At 44.8% G+C, this 26,734-nt stretch overlaps 3 protein-coding genes and 1 long non-coding RNA gene across 4 annotated transcripts; 2 read left to right on the plus strand and 2 right to left on the minus strand.

Moving 5' to 3' along the window:
- The first annotated feature begins 228 nt into the window (after positions 1-228).
- LOC136536519 (zinc finger BED domain-containing protein RICESLEEPER 3-like) lies at positions 229-1,131 on the plus strand. The gene is made up of 2 exons (XM_066528784.1): positions 229-817; positions 914-1,131. The coding sequence occupies exons 1-2, from the start codon at positions 229-231 to the stop codon at positions 1,129-1,131; spliced, it is 807 nt and encodes a 268-aa protein (XP_066384881.1).
- A 3,148-nt stretch (positions 1,132-4,279) lies between these two features.
- On the plus strand, positions 4,280-12,458 carry LOC136523636 (methionine gamma-lyase-like). Its single transcript, XM_066517257.1, has 2 exons — positions 4,280-5,153; positions 11,567-12,458. Exons 1-2 carry the CDS (start codon positions 4,370-4,372, stop codon positions 12,205-12,207), a joined length of 1,425 nt encoding a protein of 474 aa, XP_066373354.1. The 5' UTR covers positions 4,280-4,369; the 3' UTR covers positions 12,208-12,458.
- Positions 6,423-9,193, minus strand: LOC136523655 (uncharacterized). Its single transcript, XR_010776161.1, has 3 exons — positions 8,634-9,193; positions 8,496-8,544; positions 6,423-8,124 (listed from the first exon to the last, which is right to left on the minus strand). It is a non-coding gene; the product is annotated as an uncharacterized lncRNA (long non-coding RNA).
- Positions 12,459-12,639: 181 nt separating the features above from the next.
- Positions 12,640-19,930, minus strand: LOC136523646 (pyridoxal reductase, chloroplastic-like). The gene is made up of 8 exons (XM_066517263.1): positions 19,745-19,930; positions 14,395-14,623; positions 14,187-14,280; positions 13,885-14,008; positions 13,656-13,757; positions 13,413-13,564; positions 13,211-13,304; positions 12,640-13,048 (listed from the first exon to the last, which is right to left on the minus strand). The coding sequence occupies exons 1-8, from the start codon at positions 19,874-19,876 to the stop codon at positions 12,863-12,865; spliced, it is 1,113 nt and encodes a 370-aa protein (XP_066373360.1). The 5' UTR covers positions 19,877-19,930; the 3' UTR covers positions 12,640-12,862.
- Positions 19,931-26,734: the final 6,804 nt, after the last annotated feature.

The following is a 26,734-nucleotide window of genomic DNA, read 5'->3' on the forward strand; positions in this document are numbered from 1 at the left end:
TCTCTTTTATGAACTCCTCTAATCAAAGAATTGATGCATACAAGAGTTATTGCATTGCTAGTGGTGTTAGACCTAGGAAGTTTGTATTAGACATGGATGTTAGATGGAACTCTACCTACCTAATGCTTAAGCACTTGCTGCCTCACAAGAGTACTTTTAGTACTTTCATTAAGGCCAATTACCCTAGAGGTTCAGGTAGTGGTTTCCTTGACTAATGATCACTGGGCTATGGCAAATAAAATCTTGGAATTTCTTGAACTGTTCTATGACACAACTGTTGATTTATTTGGTGTTTACTATCCTACTTCTCCACTTATGACTCATCGTCTTGTTAAGATTGCTATACACCTGCATAGGTATCAACATGATGAACATCTAAGATCTGTTATCCAACCTATGATTGACAAATACAATAAGTACTGGAAGAACATACCTGATCTTTATTCTATTGCATTCATATTGGATCCAAGAGCTAAAATTAAGGGATTTACCAAAGTGCTTAGGAAGTTACATTCTCTTTTTAATATTGACTACACTAATAAGTTGCTGGACACCAGAGCTCTTCTATTTAAAATGTATAACAGGTATGATGTAATGTATGGCCCTAATAGGCTGAAAAGGGTTGTTCCTCCATCCCTGTTTGGTAAGAAAAGAACAGCTTGGGCTGAAATTTATGATGATGAGGAGTTGGATGTTGGAGCTGGTTGTTCTTCCTTCCCTTCTAGTCTTGATCATTCTAGGAGTGTTTCTGCCACTTCCTTGCTGCAGGCAGCAACTGCTAGTTCTAACTCTAGTGAACTTGCATCCTACCTGGACTGTGACACAGCAAGCTAGTTGGATGATGAGTTTGACATCATGCAGTGGTGGCATGAGCACAAGCTTACTTATTCAGTACTTTTTGTTCTTGCTAAAGACATTTTGATAGTGCCTGTGTCAACCATTTCTTCAGAGTCTACTTTTAGCTTAACTGGCAGGATCATTGAGGAGCGGCGGCGGAGACTGAACCCTGAAACTGTAGAGGCGCTTACCTGCATCAAGGATTGGGAGAATGCTGAGACAAGACTGCAGCACATGGTGGAGGATAAGGAGCTGGAAGAGGCCTTTGCTGGTCTTTATCTTGATGTCGACTAGTTCACTTCCCATTTATGTAATGGTTCTGTAATAACTGAGACTTGGACTTATGGTGATGGATGTAATGAACAATTAATCTAGGTGCTGGATGTACTCTTTTCCTGTTTAGGGTTTCTCACAAGGGTGAATTTTACCTAAACAGGTTTTTAATGAGACAGTCATTGCACAGCTCCTACTTAAATTAGTTTTAGTTTCAAAAGTTTGTGTTCTTTGTTGTGCTGTGTTCTGATATGTTTTTGATCTTTTGTGAACTTAGTCATTTTAGATCTCTTTGAATTGCTGTGCTGAGTTCATTGAGGGGTTTTGCCAGTTTAGTGCCTGGGCCGGCACGGGCACAGTAAGCCTGGGGTCGGCATGGCACGACACGACACGCTCCAGGAATGATAGTGCCGTGCCTGGACCTGGAGTCGGGCACGGTGGCACGACACGGCACGGCACGGTTCATTAGCCGTGACTAGCGTGCCGTGCCCAGGCGCGCCGTGCCGGGGCGGGCTAGTGCCGTGTAGTGCCGTGCCGGCACGTTTGGAAAACTATAGCTGTGGAGGCGTAGAGCACCGCGGCATTCCAGATGTAGGGGTAGGGCGACCAGGGGAGGTGGGGCAGGTCCGTGCGGCGGCCCGTGGTGGGGTCCCAGACAGCGAGCTCGTAGTCCGCTGGCGCGTCGTGGCCGGAGTCTCGGTGCAGGAGTGCGCGGCCGTGGTGGGCGTCAAGCGCAGAGCAGAGAGAAAGAGGCGCGCCGGTAGAGCAGCAGCGCTCGGCGTCGGCCTGCTGAACAGCGGAGGGCACAGAGGGAGAAGAGCAGAGGGGAAGAGACAGAGCAGAGGAGCGATGGCGATGGCCTTGGCCCAGGCGAGGAAGGCGAGGGGCGGGGCTCCTAGTGACGCTTGGCTCCGGCGCGGCGAGCGGCGGGCCTCCATCTCCGAGCGGCGCGGCGGCCTTGGGACGGTGGCGCAAGGTGCCGGCGGTCAGCTCGCAGGCGGTTGGAGGGCTCTTGGGCGGCAGCCACCGGACAGAGGAGGAAGGAAGCGCGGGAGCGTGCGGCGGCGCGGGCAACACGCTAGCGTGGGTGGGCAGGGCCAGTGTGGGCCCGGCGCCGAGCGAGGCCGTGGACGACGCCATTACTCACTCCATGGTCGTCGATGGGCGCGACATAGAGGCCCTCTTGGCTGTTGGGAGAAGGCAAGTTTTGCGTCCGTGACCTTTCCCCTGTGCCGTGACCCAAACAATAGAATAGGTGCCGCGTTTAGGTTGTGTTGTTGGAGACAGTCTTAATAGCATGGCAAGGTGCCAGCTAGCCATTGGTCAGTGAATGTTTGGTCAAAATCTGTTAGATATTTATCTGAATTTAGGCATGCTTTAATTCAGAATGTTGACAAAAGATTTTGTGACATCAGGTATGTGTCTGTGTGGCCTACTCGCAGTAGGAAACATGATGAACATCATAGTGAACATATGTATCGTACTGAATATAACAAATTCAGCAAAGACAGAGATATACACAGGGTCTGCTAGATGCGTCGTTTCTCACTAGTCGAAATAGTACGCTGCTCGATATCGTGGACCTCAGTCGATGAAAGAAGTTGTCACAATGTATCTCACAAACGTCCACCAGGGAGTAGACCATTTAGTCGTTCATATGATCGTCGCAGGAAGAAGACATCTATCGCTAGTCACCGAGAACAAGATGTGTGGTGATGATTGTTGGGAAGGTTTCAGTAGTCACGTAGTGATGTGCTCCTCAAAACCTGATTTGCCCATACACCCAAGTAGCTGGTGTCGCATACGGACATTGGTTCTCAGAGGCCTATTATCCCAACGTCTGCGCGCGCAGGAGCTAGGACGCTGAAACTAGAAAGCAACAACAATAGAAGAATCCCTCTTATAGCCATGGGAGATCTAAGGCAAAGAGTGGAGGATGAACATAGACGTCGTGAAGGTGTTCATCAATTACCAGTAACCGCAACCATAACCATAAAAGTTATTAGTAGGTGCAGCCATAACCATGACCGTTACAAGTTCAACCATCAGCAGCAATAAAGCCATCATTAATAAGCCCAAAGTAACTAAACCAGCTCACCCGACACCATCAGGCTTTTCGTTTGGTCGTATTTAGCTTATAAGTCATGGCTTATCAGCCAACGAACAATATTTTTCTCACACCAAACCAACCAACAGTACTTTCAGCCATGGCTTATAAGCCAAACCAGCCCAAATGAACAGGGCGCATGTCGTGGTGGTCTGGTCCAGCCCAAGTCCACGCACGTCGCATCACACAATCTCTTTGCACCTACTCCCTCCGTCCCTGTTCGTTTTGCTTATAAGCCGTACTTTTTCAACCAACGAACAATATTTTTCTCTTACAACAAATCAGCCAACAGTACTTCCAGTCATGCTTTATCAGCCAAGCGAGCAGGGCGAAGATGTTTGGCATTTCTAGATACATGACTTTTGTTTTTTTGAACATTAAATACATCAGGGGAAGTACCCACGATACATGACTTTTGTTATGGACTTAGATATACACTATGTCTAGATACATACTAAAAGAAATGTATCTAGAAAAGTTAAAATATTTTATAATTTGAAACGGAGTGATGTTTTGGCTTTTTTTAGATACATGCTTTTACTATGTATTTAGACATTACGTATGTCTAAGTGCATAGCAAAAACTATGAATTTAGAAAGTCTAAAACGTATTATAATTTGAGATGAAAGGAGCAGTATTTATTCTGGATCTTAGAATTTATTTAATTTTATTTGGACCTGATTTGTCTGGAGATACAATGCATTAATCAGATTTGGCTGGATATACAATGCATTAATCAGATTTGGCTGGATATACAATGCATTAATCAGATTTGGCTGGAGATACCACTGCATCTAAAGCTTTCAAAACTAAATCAATTGCTGCCTATTATAACATTATTAAGACGGTACACTTGGCATGAAGAAAGCATCCCGACGTTACAAGCTGTAGCCTCCTCACCTGACCGTGGAATGGGCCCGATTCATACCCCACTCCAGCCACAGTCGTCCGTTCCTCCGCGCCCGCGGCCGGCGGCTTCACAGCCGTCCACGGCACCGAGAGTACGCTCAGCCACAGAAGATCCTGGCATCGCCTATAAATTGCTTCACCACCTTGTGTTCCCCTCCCCGCACCGCTGTGAAGTTGAACCCATTCCAGCCGAGCCCGATCTCCTGCTCCTCTGCAACGCACGCACCACACGCTCCCATCCCAATGGCCCAGACTATGGCCGCCACCTCCGAGTTGGTCACCCTGAAGCGCCCGTTCGGCAACGATGGCTTCGGTGACGGCAGCAACGGCAGCGTCGCCGAGGAGAAGCCCAAGACGCGCCGCCGGGAGGCGGACCCGGCGGCGGCGCTGGCCTCGGCGCGGCACGAGTTCGGCGAGCACGGCGGCGTGAACATGTCCATCGAGGCGTCGGCGACGTTCACGGTAATGGAGCCCGACACCATGCGGCGCCTCTTCGCGGGCGAGCTGGGCCCCGACCGCGGCGACATGTACATCTACAGCCGGCACTTCAACCCGACGGTGCTGGCGCTGGGCCGGCAGATGGCGGCGCTGGAGGGGACCGAGGCCGCCTACTGCACGGCGTCCGGGATGTCCGCCATCTCCGCCGTGCTGATGCAGCTGGTGGGCGCCGGCGGCCACGTGGTGGCGTCGCGGTGCCTGTACGGTGGCACCCACGCGCTGCTGGCCCGGTTCCTGCCGCGCACCTCCGGGGTGCGCGCCACCTTCGTGGACGCCGACGACGAGGCCGCCGTGCGCGCCGCGGTGGTCCCGGGGGAGACGCGGGTGGTGTACGTGGAGACCATGTCCAACCCGACGCTGGCCGTCGCCGACATCCCCATGCTGGCGCGGGTGGCGCACGAGGCGGGGGCCAAGCTCGTGGTGGACAACACCTTCACCCCCGTGGTGGTCTCGCCCGCGCGCCTCGGCGCCGACGTCGTCGTCCACAGCGTCTCCAAGTTCATCAGCGGTGGCGCCGACATCATCGCCGGTAAGGACACGTCCTAGCCTCCCTCCGATCCTCTCCGCGTTGTCATCGGCGTGTGCATGCGACGACAAAATTAGAAACGCCTCACTGACAGTCTGTGGTTGGAATTTCCTCCTACCTAGTAGCTGCGAAATGGACGTTCTACGACGCGCTGGCGCTGCATTAGCGGGATGCATGCATGGTTAATTAATTATTACAGCACTTGCAAATTGCACTTATAGAAAATTAATAACTCTATCTTAAGCGTTGTTGCATACGAGATTACGATAGTAGTAGATACGTACCAGTCGAACATGGTATTTGTCCAGTACGGTTACGTGAGTGTGTTCCAGTGAAGCTGGGACCTCAAAAGCTAGTCGTAGCCGTCCTTGGTCACATAGAATCTCTGGCCGGGGGCTGGGGGGATATTCTACATGGGAAAATTGTCAAAAGAAATTACCGGTCTAGCAGATTATACCATAATAAACTTAGTGCCGGGGTAATAGCAGAAATCGGCAGACCGTACATCAGTGATTACGACATGAGTACATGACACATGAGTCCATCACTGCATCGCTATCTCTATCCCCAGCAGCCGTGGATCAATTTGGTAACGGAGGAAGCACGTGCGCTTTTTAAGTTATTTATGTCATGTTTGGTTTCGTCCTCCTAAACTTTAGTCACCTAAACAAGGGACTAAATTTTAGTCATTGGGTGTTTGGTTTGGGTGAATGAAAGAGACTTCAAAGGCCTTTTAGTTGGGGTGTTTGGCTACAAAGTGACTAAAATGTGAGGTTTAGTCCCTTCTATCATCAATTTGATGACTAGTTGGCTAAAACTTATTTAGTCACCATGTTTGGCTAAAACCCATTTAGTCATAGTCAGAAGATTCCTAAGTCAGGGTTTTGCTGGGCTCAGATCCCTAGGTTGATCTGCACTCTCTACTAGACAAATTCTGCTGCAGTGTTCACCCTCTATTTTTAACTGACACTACTACAGGAATAGTTTATAGGGGCGGCTGGTGAGGCTTTGTAGAGACGGCTCGGTCAGCCGCCTCTATTATACCGTCTCTATAAATCATGCATTTGTAGGGACGGTTTTCAGACCGTCCTTATAAATCAATTTGTATCGATTTGCCACCTCTACAAATCGATTTGTAAGTGCGGTTATAGTACCAGTCGCCCCTATAATACCTGTTTGTAAGAGTGGTTCAGCCTAGAACTGTCCCTACAGTACATTTTTCTGCAAAAAAAATTCAAATTCGACCAGGACAAATATATATAATTCAAATCCGACCACAAGCACAAGAGCATTATATAAACTATCATTACAAGTCTAATTCACAAGAATATATACAATCCATCATTAAATAGACATAATTCACAAGTCTAATTCGTTCCACAAGTCCAAATCGTCCCACAAGGTAAGACCAATATCAAATTCCATATACATTATTATCAACGGCCTAGAGCTAGCCTTTCAATCTTACGAAGGTGTTGGTACTGAGGATTTCAAGTCCCTCTTTCAAACCGGAAAGTGTTCTGCAAAATGCAATAGTAAATATATTAGATACTGAGCAACCACACTGAAGGTGCAATTGCAATTATAAATGAGGCACAATTGTTTTGAGTAAACACTAATGAACCATAGAGAGAGATAAGGAAACTCTACTAATGGCATTTCTCACTATGATGCATACGAAGAAACATGTTTCTTTACATATTTCTGGTTTTGTTTTTTTTTGGGGAAAAATACAATAACAAAGAAGAAATGTGATGTTTTTCACTGCAATTGTGCAGTTCGAAATCTGCTTGAATAGTGTAGTAGGTTTTGGGAGCTGTTAGATGTTCTCATGAGTCCTTTAGTGAAAGCAGATCTCAATTTTGAAGCATATAAACATGTTTTTGCATAGTTTACAAATAATGTATTATTACAATGAAGAAAAAATACACTGTAAAAAAACAACTAAATTAAAAATCAGTAAAAAAAAGGAAGAATACTTTACTAAGGATGCATCCAATGGCGAACTTAACAATTACAGTAGTATATAAGCTTGACTTTTTCTACAGTGATTCCTCACACACAGTAAGAATTTGAAGGCAAGACAAATAGTAAGTTTCTAGAGCTCCTAATTTTTAGATAGTCTAATAGGATTGTCAAGGTTGTTTGTGTGCTGCACACAGACACTCATCCAAACACGAAGAGAGGATATATATCATGTCCAGGACAAGAAAGCCTCATTCAAGATAGGTAGCAAGGACTAGAAATTTCAGTATACAAAGTTTATCCATGGGTGCCCTTTCACACTTCACGGGTCACATATTTGAATAGCCATATTTACCATAAGTTGCAACATATATATCAAAAAAATTATCTAACTGACAACAAGGATATAGTGCATTGCATTCGTAATCTGGTTCATACATCAGTTCTAAGTTGTATAATGCCATAATGGAAAACTTTACAAAAACAAACAATTGACACTATCAAACTAGCAAAAATCTGAATATCTGTAATAACTTCTACCAGATGGGAAAGTAGTAGGTTGGTTTGCCAATGTTGCAGCGAATTTCCTGACAAAATTGCAAGACATACTACTTCATTAACCTGATATATATGGTAATTTGATCTAGGATGGTAAGTAGTAACTAGTAGTGAGGTGTTAGCTTGCAAACCTGGGTGACAGGACAGTGTCCGACAAAACCAGTGTGATCTTTAGTATTTACAGCAGCGGCTAGTTTCCTGAAGCAATGAAATCAAATCAATTAGAGATCCAGTTCGTGCAAGCTACAAGTGATTAACAGGTCCAATCTACAAAAAATATATTGATCCAATGATTAGCCTATGAAAGAAATAAACACTGCCCTGCTACAATGGTAGTTTTCAAAGCAGCAACAACAGATTCTATCACATAGGAGGCGATGTTGCTGGAGCCTTTAAAGGGCCTGGACTGAGGCGTCAGCTTCAGGAAAATCACCTTGGCACTCTTGACTGTCTGCAATCACAGAAGGAATTATTTGCAGCTATTAATTTGCCATCTTGAATAATTTGCAGTTATTGAATTCTGAGTTCTTAATATCTCCATACCTGAATTGCACAACACTACATATTCTAAGTGCTAACAGCAAAAGCCAAATAACTAAGAATGTTCTCCAAAGTGGTGTCTCCACTACTCCAGTACAACACATAACAAAAATGAATGGGAAAAAATTATGTGATGCCATTAAAATTGTCGTCCAACTCCCACCCACATGCAGACTAGTGTATTGAGAATGTAGAGAAAATTAACTTCCAGTAGCAGACAAGTATTACACTGAAAATATTGCTACCGAATTGCCGACTAATTAGCAAGATATTGATGCAAACCTTAATCCGCAAACCCCTGGCAGCACTGCACGCCATGGGCGGCACGCACCTGCAGCGTAGTTTGACGAGGCAGATCAAGCACGTGATTGCGGGACATAGAGCAAACCATCCAAAGGACGAATGGGGGAGTAGGGGTACCCGAATGGAGCACATATGCACACGATCTGGACGCCCCGCCCAAGGCCGCCGCCGCGATATGGACGGGCCAACCTTGTCAAGTCGCCGCAGATGCACTCGAAGAAGACGGCTCTCCTCCGCGCCGCCCTTGGCTAGATCGAGGCAAGGCGGCCCTCCTCCGCGTCGACGTTGGACGGATCGAGCCCAGATGGCTCTCCTCTGTGCCATCCTCCGCGCCGCCCTCGGCTAGATCGAGGCCAGGCGGCATCCTACACGTCGACCTTGGACGGATCGAGGACGGATTGAGGACAGGCTGGCCGGAGCGAGGTCGGACGACCCTCCTCCGCACCGCCCTTGGCCGAATCGAGGTGAGACGGCCCTTCTCCAGCGTCGATAGTGCCTCTGCTCGAGTCCCCGCCACCACGCCTCCCTAGGACACTTGTTCCGTGCGTCGCCGCCTCAGCCGGCCATGGCCACGCCGTCGCCCCAGTTGGCCTAGGTCGTGGCACTAGAGAGGAGTAAAGATGGGAGAGAGGGGTGACGTCCAGTCGGGAGAGGGCGGGATCCAGCTAGGGTTTCTCCTGAGGATGCTAGTTTTATATAGCGTGAGAGTATTACTGACCGACGGTCAAGATCATGGGCCAGACACAGTGGGGCGACTGGTAATAGCCGCCTCTACACACCAGCCGCCCCTACAAATCGACGTATTTGTAGGGGGCGGCTCGTATTATCAGCCGCCCTCACTATGTCATTTGTAGGAGCGGCTACTGTACTGGAGCCCGAGCACGCCACTGTAGAGGCTACTCCAATACCAGTCGTCCCTAAAAAAACCTGTTGCTACGAACTATTTTTCACGTACGAACTACCAAAACAAAATGTGGACGTGTATGAGAGCGGCCAGTGACACACACTCACTCACAGCCACTCCCTTGTCTTTCTTTTTTGGAGAACTACAACCACTCCCTTGTCTTTGAGCATGACAACAGTAACGTTACACTCGACCATGGCTCTCACCTCACCCCATGTGGCGACGGCGACGGCGACGACGGCGAAAGGAGTCGAGGCCCCAAGCGACAGGGCACTAAGTCACGCAGGCGCACCTGGGCTCACCTACTATAAGTAGTCAGCTAGCTAGAGTCTCCTGCCGCGGGAACGTGATGTGGTGACCCACCCCATCTTAGCTTAAGCTCCGCTTGCTACCCCTCCGTTTGTGCCTGGCACGCACGCTCCATGTGTTGCACATCAGGTCTGGCCAAGCTAGGCCAGGGGCGGCGGGGCCTCCGCATGGCCGATCCATATATCCTCTGCCGATCGCAGACGCCTCTAAGGATGGCAACGGGATGTACCCGTCGGGTATCGCCGGAACGTTTTCTTTCCCGCTACAGAGAATTCATCCTGTCCCCGTCTCCGTTAACTGTCTCGAGTATAGATTCTTGCCCATCCCCGTACCCGTTGGACATCGGTCGGGTAACAGATACCTGATGGGTACTGCATACCCAATAAATAAGAACACTTGGGGTCGCAGCTTTGCAATCGGAGACGTTTCTTCTTCACCCGGGTATAAGTGTCGGAGTCTCGGAGATGCCGAGGAGAAGGAGCGAGGTTGCGAGGAGGATGAGCAAAGGTGGCAGAGAGACCGAACTGAGGAAGCGAGGGACACGAGCGCTCGTGAGGTAGGCGTGCTTGTGCTGCTGGCGAAGATGGTGAGAAAAAATTGAACTAGGGTTCCTAGAACACACAAACTATATATATGATTGTTCAGATTTAGGCCAAAATACCTATGTTGAGTTTTTTTGGTCTAATACTCGCATGACAGCTCAAATAGTCGGGTTCCCCAACGGGGATAGGTAAACAGGGAACGTTCCCGTACCCGCTATACTCGTCGGGGATGGATTCTTACCCATTTAGATGCCCACGGATAAAAATATGATCCCATTTCTATCCCCTAACGGCAAATGCCCGTCGGGTATCGAGGCCCGTTGCCATCTTCTAGACGCCTCGTGTCTAGGCCTTGTTTAGATTGCAAGTTTTTTCACTCTCTCTCCATCACATCAAATCTTTGGACACATGCATGGAGTATTAAATGTAGATAAAAAAATAACTAATTACACAGTTTGATTGTAAATTACGAGACGAATCTTTTGAGCCTAGTTAGGTCATGATTGGACAATAATTATCAAATACAAACGAAAATGCTACGGTGTCAAATACTGATTCCTGACCAATCTAAATAAGGCCCTAATCATTTTGTCTGCCGCACCTTTTCCTTGCAACTTCAATAATGCATCGGTGTGCGACCCACAGCAGGAGTACGTGCGTGGCTTTTGTCCTGACTCTGACCCTGCCACGTACGTACAAACGGCATCCCGCCAAGACCTGACCGTGCCTGCTTGTCGGCTGGCCAGGCCTCCATCACGCCTTGCCGCGTGCGTGGGGTCTGAGGTGCACGAGATCGAGGCCAAGCCGTCAGGCGTCAGCGCAACGAACAAACAAACCTGCCACGCGCAGCGAATTGAAATACGTGGAGTATACGTATTGATGGTGTGTTTAGTTGGGGAGTTTGAAAATTTTTAAGTGTCACATCGGATATGTCGGAAGGATGTCGGAAGGGGTTTTTGGATACTAATAAAAAAACAAATTATAAAATCCATTAGAAAACTGCGAGACGAATCTAATGATACTAATTAATCGGCCATCAGCACATGTGGGTACTGTAGCACTTAAGGCTTTTCATGAACTAATTAGGCTTAAAAGATTCGTCTCGCGATTTTATCGAGAACTGTGCAATTAGTTTTTTTTTCATCTATATTTAGTACTCCATGCATGTGTCCAAACATGATCTTTTATTTTAGGAGTTAAAAATTTTTGGAAACTAAACACGCCTCAATTTGAATCTGATGCTAGCGTCTGACCTTGACTTGATGTGCTAACTGGTGTACCTACGCTCTTTGCAGGCGCGATCTGCGGGCCGGCGAGCCTGGTGAACGCGATGATGGACCTGCAGGACGGGGCGCTGATGCTGCTGGGCCCCACGATGAACGCCAAGGTGGCGTTCGAGCTGTCGGAGCGCCTCCCGCACCTGCCGCTGCGGATCCAGGAGCACTCGCGCCGCGCGCTGGCGTTCGCCACGCGGATGCAGCGCCTGGGCCTGCGCGTGCTGTACCCGGGCCTCCCCGACCACCCGCACCACGCGCGCCTGGCCGCCATGGGCAACCCCGGGTACGGGTCCGGCGGGATGTTGTGCCTCGACATGGGCACCGAGGAGCGCGCCAACCGCCTGATGCACCACCTCCAGAACACCACCCAGTTCGGCCTCATGGCCGTCAGCCTGGGCTACTACGAGACGCTCATGTCCTGCTCCGGGAGCAGCACCAGCAGCGAGATGCCGCCCGAGGACCGCGCCCGGGCGGGCATCTCCCCGGGCCTCGTCCGCATGTCCGTGGGCTACAACGGCACGCTGGAGCAGCGCTGGGCGCAGTTCGAGCGCGCGCTCGCGCTCATGCAGCCGCCGACGCCGACGCACCACCTCAACCTCAAGGGCGCCGCCGCCGACCGCGACGGCACCGACGCCGGCAACAACCACCGCAAGCACTGACGCTTGCCCTTCCGACTTGAGAGTGTGCATGCATGCATGGTCATATGTCTGTGGACTTGTGTCGTGTTCGGCCCTGTTCGCTTCTCTTATAATCCGTGGAACATTGTTTTTCTCTCGCAGCAAATCAGTCAAAATAGTGTTTCAGTTTTTTTTCAGCGAAGCGAACGGGGCCTTCGTCTATATACTAGTAGTACCATTGAAGTAAGGTTAAACACCACCGTCTGATCCCTCTGGTTCAGATGGATATGCCAGTGCAAGCGGCTTGATCTCTGGGGAACTTGGGAGTGAACCTGAATAAATGGGATGCGTCTTTAACGGTTTCCTCCTTAATCTCTCTCTCTCTATATATATATGAATCTTACGAGAAGAAAGTTCACGGCTGCCCTGTTTCAGAGTTTAAGTATGATGGTTGTAGAAACATGCATACACAACTTCTTGAGATCTGCATACTGCAACGCTATTTAAATCAGTGAGCAGGGTTTGCTGCCAGTGGAAATCTGAACTCAGCAAAGAAACCGCCCCTCTACTCTCATCTGACACCATTGTCTGGTCCAGAAATGCATCACCGGAATTTTTGTCTGGTCATGTTTGACACTGAGATTCAGGTTCAAAATCATGCTGGGTTTGGTATTGAGACTCAGATTCCTGCACATGATCAGGCAGTCTGGAAAACATTCTGGACCATCTTCTTGGGAGCTGCCATCGCCGCGGACTCAAGCTCTGAGATCTCAGCAGAACTCAGCCTCCAGCCGAGCGCGCCCAAGTTCTCCTCGACATGCCTGACCGTTTTGACGCCTGGGATAGGAATTGTGCCTTTGCAGATGCACCAGTTGATGGCCACCTGCGTTGGTAGTATGGCGTCATCTTCGGATTACGAGGCACAGTTTGATGATCCAGTGCTGTGTGGTTGTGGCATGCTGGTACGATCATAGAATCGTTCAGCAAGCCGTTCTGCACTCGGTAAGCACGTACCTTTTTTTTTTGAGCAACGGTAAGCACGTACCTGAGACATGGTTTTCCCCTTCTTTTCGGCAATCCTTCTCAGACAAGACAGCAAAGACTCCAGCCCAGGAAGAATTTGTCGGAACAGCACTGACCTGCAGGGCAGAGTACAGATAAACAGACCCTGAGAACGTGCACTCATCAACTATCAAAACAAGAGTTCAGAAACAAAACACAAAGGCTCTCAATCCCAATCCGATCACCTTGGTCCTTTTGGGAGGTTAGAAGCATCATATTTCCCAGTGAGCATCCCTAGTCCGAGCGGACTATATGCGATGAGACGAATGCCCAATGAATCACACACAGTTTTCAGTTCCATCTGATCGTCACCCATGCTCAGTAGTGAGAACTGAACCTGTATCACTAAGTGCTTTCAGAATTCGGATGATGCAATACTGAATCGGGAGTTGTATAAACATACAGAGCTAACAGTTTCCTGCAGGCACCTGAGCTGAGCTCAAGGGAACTCCTTTAGAAGCTAGATAGTTGTGGATCTTCAGAAGCTGCTTTGGCCCGTAATTGCTGACGCCAACAGCACTTACGAGACCCTAAGAAGCAAAACATGCAGTCAGAATGTGTGCCTAACTGACCGCACAGAGTGAAGTTCAGTAATTTCAGTAATGACATGGCATGATAAATTCATAATCTGATGTGGATGTTTCAAAGTTCAGTGACCTTTTCATACATTTCAACTAGTCCATCCCAGAGGGCGCGCTCCTGCAAGGGTGCATAGTTAGCAGTCGACCAATGCAGCTGCCCTATTCCGAGCCGATCAAGTTGCAATCTTTCCAAAGAAGACCTGAAAATAGGCACTCCATGAGTCACATGAACGCTCAAACTAGGTTATGCTCAGTTTTTGCTTAATAATTCGTAAAGCATTCGTGCTAGTCTGTAAGTTCAGATATTTTGAAGAAAATCTGTACTGAACAGAGTGAAATTTGGTTGGTGTACATGAAACAAACAAATCGGGAGAATACTTGCAGGCGCTGACAAACTGCCCTGATGTAAGTCGCCAAGGATATGCAGCAAACTTAGTTGCAATGATCACATCATCTGGAGATTTAATCGTCCCTGGGATAGTACGAAGGAACAAAATTAAAGCAGTACTGTAACTGAAAAACTGACAGAAAGAACATTACTTCTTGGAGATCCTGAAACCATTTTGAGTCTCTGTGTTAATCTTACCGTCAAACTCAAGGATGAATTTACCGAGTAGCCGTTCACTTTGTCCATTCAGCCTTCCAGTTCCATAAGAGTCAGCAGTGTCAAAAAGGTTTATGCCATTCTTTAGAGCTAGATTGAAGCAGTCCTGAAGTTCGTTGTTCATGCTCTCTTGATAGCCCCAAAGTAGCTGGTTTCCCCATGCCCATGTTCCAAAACCCATGGGGGAAACAGAAAGGGGACCAACTTTCACCTATATTTGTGAACGATAATATACTATCAGGAGATTCAGGTGAAGAAATAGGAATCGACAACCCGTTGAATTATCCGCTAACACTTTTCAGTCATGCAGATACCGAAGTATGTCGTGGTTTAGACTTCAGACAGAAATGTGAGGTCATAAAAGATACACGGCTTCCTTATTTGGCTTAGCAGTGGTAATTCGAGCTTCATAATAGCCTGAAACTATAAAAGACCAATTTTGAAAGCTTCACTTGACCATAAGAAACCATATACAAATACAAAACTCCAAAGTTTGATTTGCTCAGGTCAATATCCTCTGCCTGATTTCATGATTTGCCAGCATATATTGTATCGTGCCGTCAACTAAATCAAGTCTGCTCAGTTACAAATCATGTATAAAAGCGAACTAGGTTGTGTCAGGTCTTACGAACACCCACCGGGACATTTTTAGCAATAGCAATAGCAATTAAAATAGCAATATCAGGTCTAACCTGTACTGGGAATTAGCAATGGATCGATCCATGATGGACTAACCCAGAAATGCCATTTTTAGATGAAGGCTCTGTTTGGATGCAAAGTATTTTTGAAGTATTGGAGAAATACTATGGTTTTACAAAATACTTTGGTTTTTAAAAGCTACTAGGTGTTTGGATACAACAAATCTTGTAGTCTCTAAAACCATGGTTTTGACAAAACCGTAGTCTTTTTGGAGTTTTAGAAACTCCACTCATGACCTCTTTTTTTCTAAACCACGATTTTGTGTCTCTTTGGCTTATAAAACTATAATTTTCTGATACTATAATTTTTGAAAACCACATCCTCCAGTAATCTTTCTGATTCTGCTATGCAGAGTTTTGGGCAGCATGAGTTCTTAAATCCAAGACTAAATTTACCATGCACTTCTGTAGGGTTTTGGAAAAAAATGAAATTTAGATTTGTTTGATGAATGCTGTCGGTTATAAGTATACAAAAGGTGGTAGCTCTGAATCATATTGCTTTTGTCATGTTAAGGTAGAAACCTAGAAATTCAAAGTTCTGGAACAATTCTCTAAAGTGGTTAACAATCCGCAATGATTCTCCATAGAAACATGGCTTAGTGACCTGACAAGTGACAACCCTTGAATTTTACAATAGTAGTGAGCTTATGATTTATGACTATGACATGTACTCCCTCCGTCCCTAAATGTCTGTCGTTTTCATTTCCTGAGAAACAACTTTGACTAAATATATATTAAAAGTTTATTAATATTTATGATACATAATTAGTATCATTGGATAGATATTTGAATCTAGTTTTTTAATAAATTTATTTGAAGATAGAAATGTTGCACGCATTTTCTATAAATGAAATCAAAATTATCGGCACGTAAATAATGGCGATAAACATTTAAGGACAGAGGGAGTATGCTGCTCCTATTAAATTCCATGGTTAGTGTTGAGAGCTGTGATGTTCCATTTCTCTGAACCTTCTTTTTTGTTCGATGCGGTGTCTATTAGCACTTAGCAGTGCCGGTCCTTAGCAACCCGCCCTCAATTCGAGTGGTAATTATTTCATTTGGGTAACCCAATGGTTCTTGGGCAACAGATTTTTCAACGATTACCCATAATTTTCCTATTGTGTTGTGTGGGTCTGCTACTAGTTCAACCAAACGTCACCCACTTGCATGGCTACATGCTATTGACAAATATGATGCTGACGGAGTATACTAGAGCAAAAGGAGCAGAGGTGTTATTGTCGGTTTCTCTATAATGGAAGGTAGCTCTGCTTCGATACTCTGATTTTAATGCACGGCAATTTTGGTGCCTGTATTTTTTCATTCATGTTTCATTGAAGCAGGATGACATTCTTGATGGAGTACATTTTATCAAAATTAGTGTAACTGAAACATGAACTGTGAGAAAATCATCCATACAATTGACTATTGTGTTCAATGTCAAATTTCTTGATTTGTCAAGCGGATATATTATCAAATAAAAGTTACAGATGATTGTGTACATTGTCTTAAAAAATGTAAGGTCTGCGGGAACCTGCATGTGTCGCTTGAGGCAGTGTCCCTCGACAGATGCAGTTTGTTGTTGGTACGGCATTGTGGATCTCCTATAGAAGTGATTTTTCTACGGAGTTCTATCAAATATTCAAATCTCTCCACTCTGTCGAGGGGCATAGCAACGGCGATTGTTTAGTTTGGCTAGTGGCTACACACTCAGGCCAGGAACAACAACAGCTCCCTGGTATGGCCATGGGTCAGTGCGGTGGTGGCATGACCGCAATGACAAGAAGCTACAGCACCAAGGTGTGACAGCAGGAAATGGTAGATGCTGCAGTTAGCATGTTCTAGAGTGTGTTAGTTTGTAAGTTTATTGGCTCCTTGAATGCATTCAATAGAAGCTGGGGAAGTATTTTATGAGTTCAACACTCAATAATGAGTTACCTAGAAGCAAGAACTCCATTAAATTTGATTTTCATTTCTTGTGTAAATAACAATCATGTATCCAGTTAGCACGTACGGGATCAGACAAATTTCTTTCATACAATTTTTTGTGTCCGTAGCAACACGGGTCAATACCTACGCCTTGTTTAGATGCCACCCAAATTCCAAGTTTTTTCACTCTCTCTCCATCACATCAATTTTTAGCCGCTTGCATGGAGTATTAAATGTAGGTAAAAAAAATAACTAATTACACAGTTTAGTTGGAAATCACGAGATGAATCTTTTGAGCCTAGTTGGTCCACGATTGGACAATATTTGTCAAATAAGACAAAAGTGGTACTATTCATTGGGTTGAAATTTTTTCGCAATCTAAACGAGGCCCTAGTACAAATACAAAACTTAAAAGTTTGGTTTGCTCAGGTCAATAGCCCTGTTCGCTTGGCTGATAAGCCAGATTGAAAAGTACCGTTGGCTAATTTATTGTGAGAGAAAAACATTGTTCGTTCGCTGAAAAAGTACAGCTCATCAGACAAGCAAACAGGGCCAATATCCTCTGTCTGATTTCATTATTTGCCAGCATATGTTGTATGGTGCATCAACTAAATCGTGTCCCTTCAGTTACAAATTATGCATAAAAGCGAACTAGATTGTGTCAGCATCTTCTTTGCTTTGGTTAGTGGAGAGCAGAATTTCGGTAATGGTGGGGAGGGAGGGTGGATGTTTCTACTATCTATGGCTCTGTTCGCCACGAATTATTGCTGCTGTGGTTGATTTGTCGTGAGAGAAAAACATTGTTCTATAACTGAAAAGTATAACTGATTCTGGCTGATAAGCTCAAGCCAAAAAGACCTACTTTTCTGTGCTTTGCTAAACTGGTTATAGAAGAATTGGTTTGGATAATGTAAAATAGGAAGGAAGGCCTTGTCTAAAAAAAAACTGAATTCCAATAAGGTTGTGTTTAGTTTCCAAAAACTTTCCCAAAAAGTGCTACAGCAGCTATCACATCGAATCTTACGATACGTGTATGGAGCATTAAATGTAAACGAAAAAAAAACTAATTGCACAGTTTGGTTGGAAATCGCGAGACGGGCGTTTTGAGCCTAATTAGTCCATGATTGAACACTAATTATCAAATAAAAACAAAAATGTTATAGTAGCTAAATTTTCAAATTTTACGAACTAAATACAGCCTAACTGATGGTGTGTAGTGAATGGCTTTCTCATGATCTAATAATTGTTGAAAAGAGCAAACAGGCCATGGTAACAATGGTGAACTTTCGCCATCTCATCTAGGTAGGTTCTTTCCAACCGCAATCACCCAACGTGGAACATTTAGGTTTCCGTGCAGGAACGCCAGCATCGCAGCATCAGTAAAGAGTGTAAAACAGCACATAGCAGAAATGCTAGCCATAATCTACTGCAGGTTTATAGTCTGTTCGCTTGATCGTAAATAATCGTAAATTTTTCTCTGTTCGCTTGATCGTAAATAATCGTAAATTTTTCTCTTACACCAAATTAGTTAATAGTAATAATCTACGATGGTATACTATCAACACTGGCCGAACATGCCGTTGAATTAAAATAGTACATCCGCCGATCGATCCATGGATAGACGCTAAAAGGTACTACTACTATTGCTAATCTAATCAAGCTCCATGGGTAGTGGCGCCCCTGTGGTCGCCGGATCCTCGTTGTGGTTTGTGCTTAGGGACGCAGGAAATCAAGGTTCAGTAAAGCCGTGTGCACATTCAGACAGAACATCAAGTTTGTGTGGGTGTCCCCATTCGTTTGCCTGGTTCGCAATGGCAACCTGCGCATTCACCTCCCCTCACGTCATGTCACATCTCACACACGCGTTGAGCGATGCACAGTCCTAGGAGGACTTTTAGCGAAAAGTTTTCCCAAAAAGTGCTACAGTACCTATCACATCGAATTTTAGGATACGTACATAGAACATTAAATGTAGACGAAAAAAACTAATTGCATAGTTTGGTTGGAAATTACAAGACGAACATTTTGAGCCTAATTAATCCATGATTAAACACTAATTGCTAAATAAAAATGAAAGTACTACAGTAACCAAATTTCCAACTTCCCACCACCTAAACACGGGCTTAAATAAAAGGGCTTCGAAAAGCATGCATGTCCTAGACGCTGCACTGCACTAGTATAGTTGAGGAGTGTTTAGTTTTTTAGTCGTTTTAAAAATTTATATCACATTGAATATTTAGATATTAATAAAGAGCATTAAATATAAATTAATTATAAAACCAATTACATAGACGGAGACTAATTTGTGAGACGTTTTTTAAAGCCTAATTAATCTATCATTAGCACATGTTTACTGTAGCATCATGCTGTCAAATTATAGACTAATTAGGCTTAAAAAATTCATCTCGTAAATTAGTCGCAAGTTATGTAATTAATTTCGTAATTAGTCTATATTTAATACTCTATACATATGTCTAGATATTCGATGTGATATGAATTTTAGAAACGACCGTATAAACCAACCACACGCGTATTGAATTTTCAGCTGTCAGCGCTACAGTATCAGTAACACCCACCGGCCGGGCTCCAGCACGGTAGTAATGGCGTGTATCTACGCGAGTACCAACCAAATGCAATCAGGATTACTGCGCCTGCGTGACTTGTGCAGTAGTACTGAAAAGAGAGAGAGAGAGAGAGGGTTGTTGGACCTTTTCCCACGGCCAGAAGAGCGGCCCGAGCCGCAGGGCCGCGGCAGGAGGAGAAGACGCCCGCCGGAGGCCGCACGGCTTGGCGGCGAAGGGCATCGCCGGCGCCGCCCCTGCGGCGGGTAGCAGAGCCATCGGTGGTGGAGGTGGGTTGCAGGTTCAGCCGCGCACCCGCTCTCGTCCGTTCGTCCGCCGATAAAAATCCGACCGGTTCCTCTTTGCAGTTTTGCTCCTAGGCCCCACGGAGTGCCGTGGCCCAGTAGGAGACCAAGCCTGGGCTAGTTGTTGCGGCCCAGGCCCAACCAAACGGTGCTGCGAGCCTGCGACAATGCGGACGCGAGGGCGAGACGGGGACTTTGGTTTCGTACGCGCACACGTGGGCGCGGTGCGTCCGGACTCCGGATAGCGAGGAATCTCCTACTGCTAGCACGGCACAGTTCCCTACAATAGGCTCCGCTCCGGCTGACTACGGGTTGGTGAGGGTCGTAACTCCAGCTTTTACGCACAAGCAAAACCAAGAACGCATTGATGATTGATCGGGCCGATCGATGGCGACGCAGAGAGGCCAGGCGGCAGCTTGCGCTGTGCCGTGCTGGTGCTGCAGCAGCGGCCCCGTGAGCTGTGGTGGGAGTAATGACAATGTCCGTCCCGGAGGCCGGAGGCGGAGCGGAGCTGCATGCTTCGGATCTCGAGGCCGCAAAAAAGTCTCTGTCCTCGTAAATGCCGGGCCGGACAGGCAGGGCAGGCTGCCTTGGTGTGCGAGACCTCGCGTCGCCTTCCGTGCGGTGGCAGTGGCACGGTCGCCGCGCGCATGCGGACACGGGCGGGGCGGGCGCGGGAGTGGTCGGCTCGACTCTCGAGCGCGCGCCGGCGCCGGCGCCGGCGCAGGCGGACCGAATCATTTTGCAATCGATTACCTGCCTGCCTGGGCGTGGGCGTGTGGGCGTGGAGCCGGGGACGATCCTGACGCCGCTTTCCCGTCTACAGTAGGTATAGCGTGGCGTGGCCTCCTTCTAGACTGGAATCGCAGGCCGCAGATCCTTTTGAACGGCCGAACCCTCCACGGCTCCCCGGCGTCGGCGCTCTCGCATTTCTTGGAGTTCTTTCTTCTTCGTGCTTCTTCTCTCTCTCTTCCAGGCTTGGTTTCTGTTTCAGCCTCTCTTTTCTCGATGATAGTTTTTGTTTGTTTCAGCTAGTGCATAACAATGTCTCACGCACGTTTCATCTTTAAGTACTCCATTCAGTCGTGAATATCATTCTGAATATTGTTATATCCTATAAAGCTGTAAAGCACACCTTTGATTACTATTGTTACAATATACGTATACTTATATAAGAGCAACTCCGGCCAAGAGATTAGGTAAAATTAGACTATAAACTGTAAAATTTAGCCATTAGTAAAATAGAAAAACCCCTCTAAAAAATAGAGTTCTACGTACAACAGCCTAGGTAAATTTTTCATTGTCCATATGTATCAGCTATCCCGATATATTGATTCCAACACTAAAGGCATTGCTTCTGTGGCGGTGATGTCTAGTTCCTTTTGTTTTTTTACTTTAAGAACATGTTTCTGTTTCTATGAATCCAGATGCCAGATCAGATCACAGGCAGCAACCCGTAGGGCGACAACGATATACTACGGCCTAAAAGTATTGGATCATTGTCTTATGCCACCTTTTTAAAAAACAAACAGGGCACCGTAAAGTGTCCATCCATTATATTATATAATATAGTACGAGTAAACAATACCTCAAATCAATAGATCACTGTCGAGTCTAAACCCTATAGGTCATTACCAGAATTGAATCTGGCAACAAGCAATTAGTAGATGGGCGTAGATGGGCAACATGCAACAGACAATTAGTTCATTTCCTTTATTTCATTGCATCTTTTTAAAAAAAGAGAAGAAAACTCCCAACTTTAGGTATGAGGTTGATATAATCTTTCACTCTGGAGATGATGAATAGTTGCTCTATTGATTTTTTGCAAGTGTCTAATAATTTACAATTTGATACTCTCCTTAGTTGAGTTTGTTGGCGAAAAATGATCTTGCCTTGAAGCTAAAACTTTGTGGGATGCAAATGCTAGAGCCAAATCTAGGTTGTTGTGGGGGGTATATGATATAGGAAAGACTGGAGTGAGCTTTTATCTTGTTCAAAATAAGGTTATGGCCTTGGGGTATTTGTTTTCATAAGAACAAAAAATTGATAAGTTCCTAAATGGTGAGAAATCTACCAAAGCCAAATAATGTTGTTACAATGATGCAAAAACTTTCTACATATGCTACTTGTTATTGTATTGAGTTTTGTCAAGCCTTGTGCCCTAGTAAGGGAAATTTCATGCTTTCACAATGGAGATCATGTACACATACTCCACCCAAATATGCTATAATCTTGTACAGATAGTAAGCAAAAACATGTGTTTCCATCTTCTAGTCAAATAAAGACTATATATTCAGTGATCTCTCTCCATAAAAGTTCAAAAGAGACATGGGCTATGCAAAAATATGCGATGAAAAAGAAAACTAAATAAAAATGAGAAAGGATGAGAAAAACGGAAAAGAAAAGAAAGATAGCCATGATCTTAAAAATATAAAAGTGGAGATCAGAGAGATCTCTTCAAAAGGAGTCAAGTTTACATTCCAAGTTCTAGACACTTGCACATCTTGATTGATAGATTGTATGACGTATTCCTCCATGGATCCATTGTTTGAATTTACAATATATGCAATGCAAGTATGCCTCTCAATCATCCTGTACCCATGAACTCCACATAAGCTTTACAGATAGGAACTTAAGCTTTATTTGCAAAATTCGTAAAATATCTTGGAGAATCATACCAAACAAATGATGGGAGAACAAGCAACCTGTCTAACTATAAGCCCCATGAGGACTATGGTAAAATGGGTGAGTATTAAACTGTACATAGAGTGTTAAATTCGAAAGATAGTGTTAAATTGTACATAGATACTCATGATGCAACTCCTCATCCATAAATCCTAAGTCTTAGTCTTTGCTCGTGAGCAAAGGACAAGCTTGGGGGAGCTTGTTGATGCTCACTAAATGATCAGTTGACACAACATATTCATAAAGTGAAGGTACCAACATCATAGTAATATTTTGTTTTCCAATAATGTGTTCCACTTGTATTTGGAAGGTGTGACATTTCAGGAACACACGAACAAAAAGGGAGCCTTGGGGGCCTACCTAGAGGAGTGCCCAACTTGGCTCTAGTGCCAAACAAGCTCAATCCATGGCACAAGCTAGGAAACACACATTTGAGAAATCTTCCACATTGATTCCATGACAGTTTGATCTAAGGGATGCCAAGTATCATTACAAGGATTGAATGGCCCACCAACCATGCAAGGGAGCACATTCTATCAGAATAACCACCTTGGATGATACCTGTTCACCAATTTGGAGAAACTCTACCAAGCGTAGGATCAAAGAGTGGTGGATTCCACGGTCACCTTACTTCATAGGGGGTCAATATATTGACCCCTCCAGGCATAGTTACTGCATCTCCTTTCACTACAAGTACCCCCTTGCTCAATTCACTATAAATACAAGTCTTGGCACCAATTTTAGAACACACCACAAGGAATCACTCTAGTTACTCTCTCTTTAGTTTAGGTTAGCTTAGTTGGGAGTTGGAGTCAAGTCGAGCCTTGCTAGGGTTCCAGAAGTAGTCTTTAGGAGTCTGGTATGCCTCTTGTATCTTTATCTTTGTAAGACATTTCGAGTTATCAATATATTACCTTTCTACTTACTTTGGTACTTCACTTGAGCACTACTTACTTGTTGTAGTAGTATTGATCCCTAGTTAGACCATAGTGCTATAATCTTAGATTTGTTTAGAATAATTAACTACTGTAGTTTTTCAAAGTAGAGGCGGTTGGAAAGCCTCTATATAGAGGCAGTTCTGCTAGTCACCTATACTTTTCTGCCTCTGCAAATCGCTGATTTGTAGAGGCGGATGCCCAGCCGCCTTTAGTAATGGTATTTGTAGAGGCGGTTGAGAAAGTGAACCGCCTCTACAAATCTATTTGTAGAAGCGACACAATACAAAGCCGCCTCTGCACATACCTTTTACAGAGGCGGCTGTTGTTCCACAACCATCTCTATTTTTCATTTCTGGCATACCACTAATATGCTCTTTCTCGTTCCAGAAACTTGGTCTATTCCAAAACATACACACAACCAAAAGGTCCAATTCTAGAAACATACACATAGATAAACATACATATAACTAGTTAATAGATGGCATGATAGACATCTAGAACCTCCAGATTAATAGTTAATAATAGATAGCAAGATATAATAGATGTCATCTATACAAGTCTAGTTGTTCCAACCATGCATGTTCCTCATGCATGCAGCCACTTCAAGTACCAAGTATCTGCCACAACTACATCATGTGGCGACACTACTACATCATGCGCTCAGCCACCACTACATCATGGACAACCACCACTATACATCCAAAAGAACTAACACTAGTTTCCAAAAGAACCAACACTAGCTAGTAGACCACGTACTTCATTTCTTGCGAGGGGCCTGTTGGCGGTCCTTAATGACCATATTCGACCGCCAATTAAGATACGAACAAAGGATAAACTAGCATGATTACTCACATATGTTATTTATATTGACTCATTTCCACATGTATTGGAGAATCATTGTTTTACAGGGCATATACATGAAACACATGGAAATGGAGTCAAAAGGTGCAATCAGGCAAAGCGTAAAGCAGACTTAGCCAAAGAATTGCAAAGCAGCCCATACAACTGCCAAATATGGGCCAAGCACCGGCATAGAAGTGGCCTAGGGCCACTTAGGAAATGACCACGTGAGGGCAGTGGCGAAGCGGGCCGGCCAGGGGTGCGGCCACACCGTCCCTAGCTCCGCTTGGCCCCACCTTTCTCTGGTGGTGCAATCAATGCACGTAGGAGGCGGTTTGGGAGGTTTCCATGTTTATCTCCACCGAAACCGATCTCTAGCTAGTATAAAGATAGGGGGAGAGCTCCCTCTCAACACACACACCACAACTTAACAGCTTCTCTCCCTCTATTTGTATTCTTTTTACTATTTTTAGTTGTTAGAGTTAGGCAAGAAGCTTCATTGGAGAGCTTGAACCTTGGAGTATTCTTGGTATGAATAATATTAAGGATTCTTCTATGTTTTTCTCTCATATTATCAATATAGCTATATTTATAAAATATGTAGCACCCGGTTTTAAGAACAAAACCAGATATGCACCATATATGAGCCTAGAAAGTCAAATATCACATATAGCTACAAATAAGGGTAATATCAAAAGACAATGCTCAATATATAACGTACTTAGTATAAAGGATATAACCTTAGATAGCAAATAGCGGAAAGACAACTCTAATCTTTGGGTGAAGACTCCAATCCACAGAGACAACTGACTTGTTGATCACAAGCCTAACTCCTCTGGACTAGCAATCTGGTACCCATCCAGGATTTTTTCAAAGATTTAAAAAGTAAAGCAAGCGTAAGTACATGTCGTACTCAACAAATATAACATGGGGTTCATGAGGCTCAAAAGGCTGACACTGGTTAACTGCGATGAGCTTTTAATGAGTCATCTTTTAGCAATTGGGTGGCAACAAGTTTATTCACAAGCCCATATAAACGCATGATCAGGTAAACATGAATAATGAATAGCATAAATAGTAATAATTAATGAGCATCTTTCTCATCAGTGTTCATCATCTATTTTGTAAGGGTTCTAAGGCCGCTCATGACCGTGAGCATGGTTGATATACCAGTTTTACACTATGCAAAGGTTGTACACTTTCACTGTGAGTCGTGATTTACCCTTTCACCCGAGGTAGCTAATCTCTTGACCCACTTCTAAGGAAGGTCAGCAGGGTTTACTATGAAGCCTTTCAAAGGTTCGTCTAACAAGTTAGGACCATTAGATTCACTCAGCAAATAGATGTAGGGCCCCCCTTCCTAATGGCACAATGACGCACAGCCTATACATAAGGGGACAGAGGCCGCACTATACCCAATTCGGCAAGCCATTCTTGCACCAATAAAGGTAACCACTAACAAGCTAGAAAATGTCCTCATATTGAGCTAAAGCCAAAGCAATGTAGCCCTCACAGTACTATAAGTCCCGGATGTTCGCTTACAGATAAGTCCTTAGGGAGAGGAATCTAGAGCACCATAAAAACAGCCCAACGCTCTAGCCCTCTAGTTTCATGTTGCTAAAAACATTTTTAGTGTTTATTGCATATACCATTAGTCAAGTTACAAGATCATGGTCTTTAATTGAGCACTAGGCATCATACTACCCAATGCATATCCCATTTGAGACAAGGTATAAGTTCAATTCTAGGGAATCCCTATCAAGGTGACACATGCGATATGAATTAAATGTATTAAAGTTGATAGGAAACAAGGATGATCCCATGCTTTACTTGCCTTAAAACTCTGATCTTCTTCTTTTGATTTGTAGCCTCCAAAGAACTGCTTCTTGATCACCACATAAAACTCACCGACTGGACAAGATCATAAAGCACCACCCAAGCATCCATGCAATCATACACGAAGCAAACAATAGATCTAAATTAGAACAGTACACCAAACATAAGAAACAACAACTGAAAAGGTTTTAAAGATGTTCTACACGTTACTACAAACACACAGACGTGAAAAACACTCTAATCGGAGCTATAACAAAAAAGTTATGAATTAAACAAGATTTCCTTTAATAAAATAATAGATTAAATCTAACCTCGAATTTCAAAAGTTGAAAATATATTCAACAGTAGCTTGGACATGTAGACTATGCAATTATGGATCTAACGCAACTTGAATGGATCAAATCAGAGTTAAAACGGAGATTTTATGGCCTAATGAAGATAGTGGCAATTTTATAAATAGATGGAACTTGATTTTTGAATTTAAAATAATTAAAATCTGATTTTAAACCGGCCAAGGACTGTGGATACTATTT

The sequence above is a fragment of the Miscanthus floridulus genome, chromosome 2 (genome assembly GCF_019320115.1).
Source record: "Miscanthus floridulus cultivar M001 chromosome 2, ASM1932011v1, whole genome shotgun sequence".
In the NCBI taxonomy this organism is placed as follows: Eukaryota; Viridiplantae; Streptophyta; class Magnoliopsida; order Poales; family Poaceae; genus Miscanthus; species Miscanthus floridulus.

Excerpts from the sequence above, each read along its gene's own strand:
- LOC136536519 (XM_066528784.1), top strand. The coding sequence starts at position 229 with ATGGCAAATAAAATCTTGGAATTTCTTGAACTGTTCTATGACACAACT. Across the intron at positions 818-913 it reads ACTTGCATCCTACCTGGACT|ACATTTTGATAGTGCCTGTG; the intron begins GTGACACAGCAA and ends TTCTTGCTAAAG.
- LOC136523646 (XM_066517263.1), bottom strand. The coding sequence starts at position 19,876 with ATGGCTCTGCTACCCGCCGCAGGGGCGGCGCCGGCGATGCCCTTCGCC. Across the intron at positions 14,009-14,186 it reads CAGTTTGTCAGCGCCTGCAA|GTCTTCTTTGGAAAGATTGC; the intron begins GTATTCTCCCGA and ends GCCTATTTTCAG. Across the intron at positions 13,758-13,884 it reads TAGTTGAAATGTATGAAAAG|GGTCTCGTAAGTGCTGTTGG; the intron begins GTCACTGAACTT and ends TTTGCTTCTTAG.
- LOC136523636 (XM_066517257.1), top strand. The coding sequence starts at position 4,370 with ATGGCCCAGACTATGGCCGCCACCTCCGAGTTGGTCACCCTGAAGCGC. Across the intron at positions 5,154-11,566 it reads TGGCGCCGACATCATCGCCG|GCGCGATCTGCGGGCCGGCG; the intron begins GTAAGGACACGT and ends CGCTCTTTGCAG.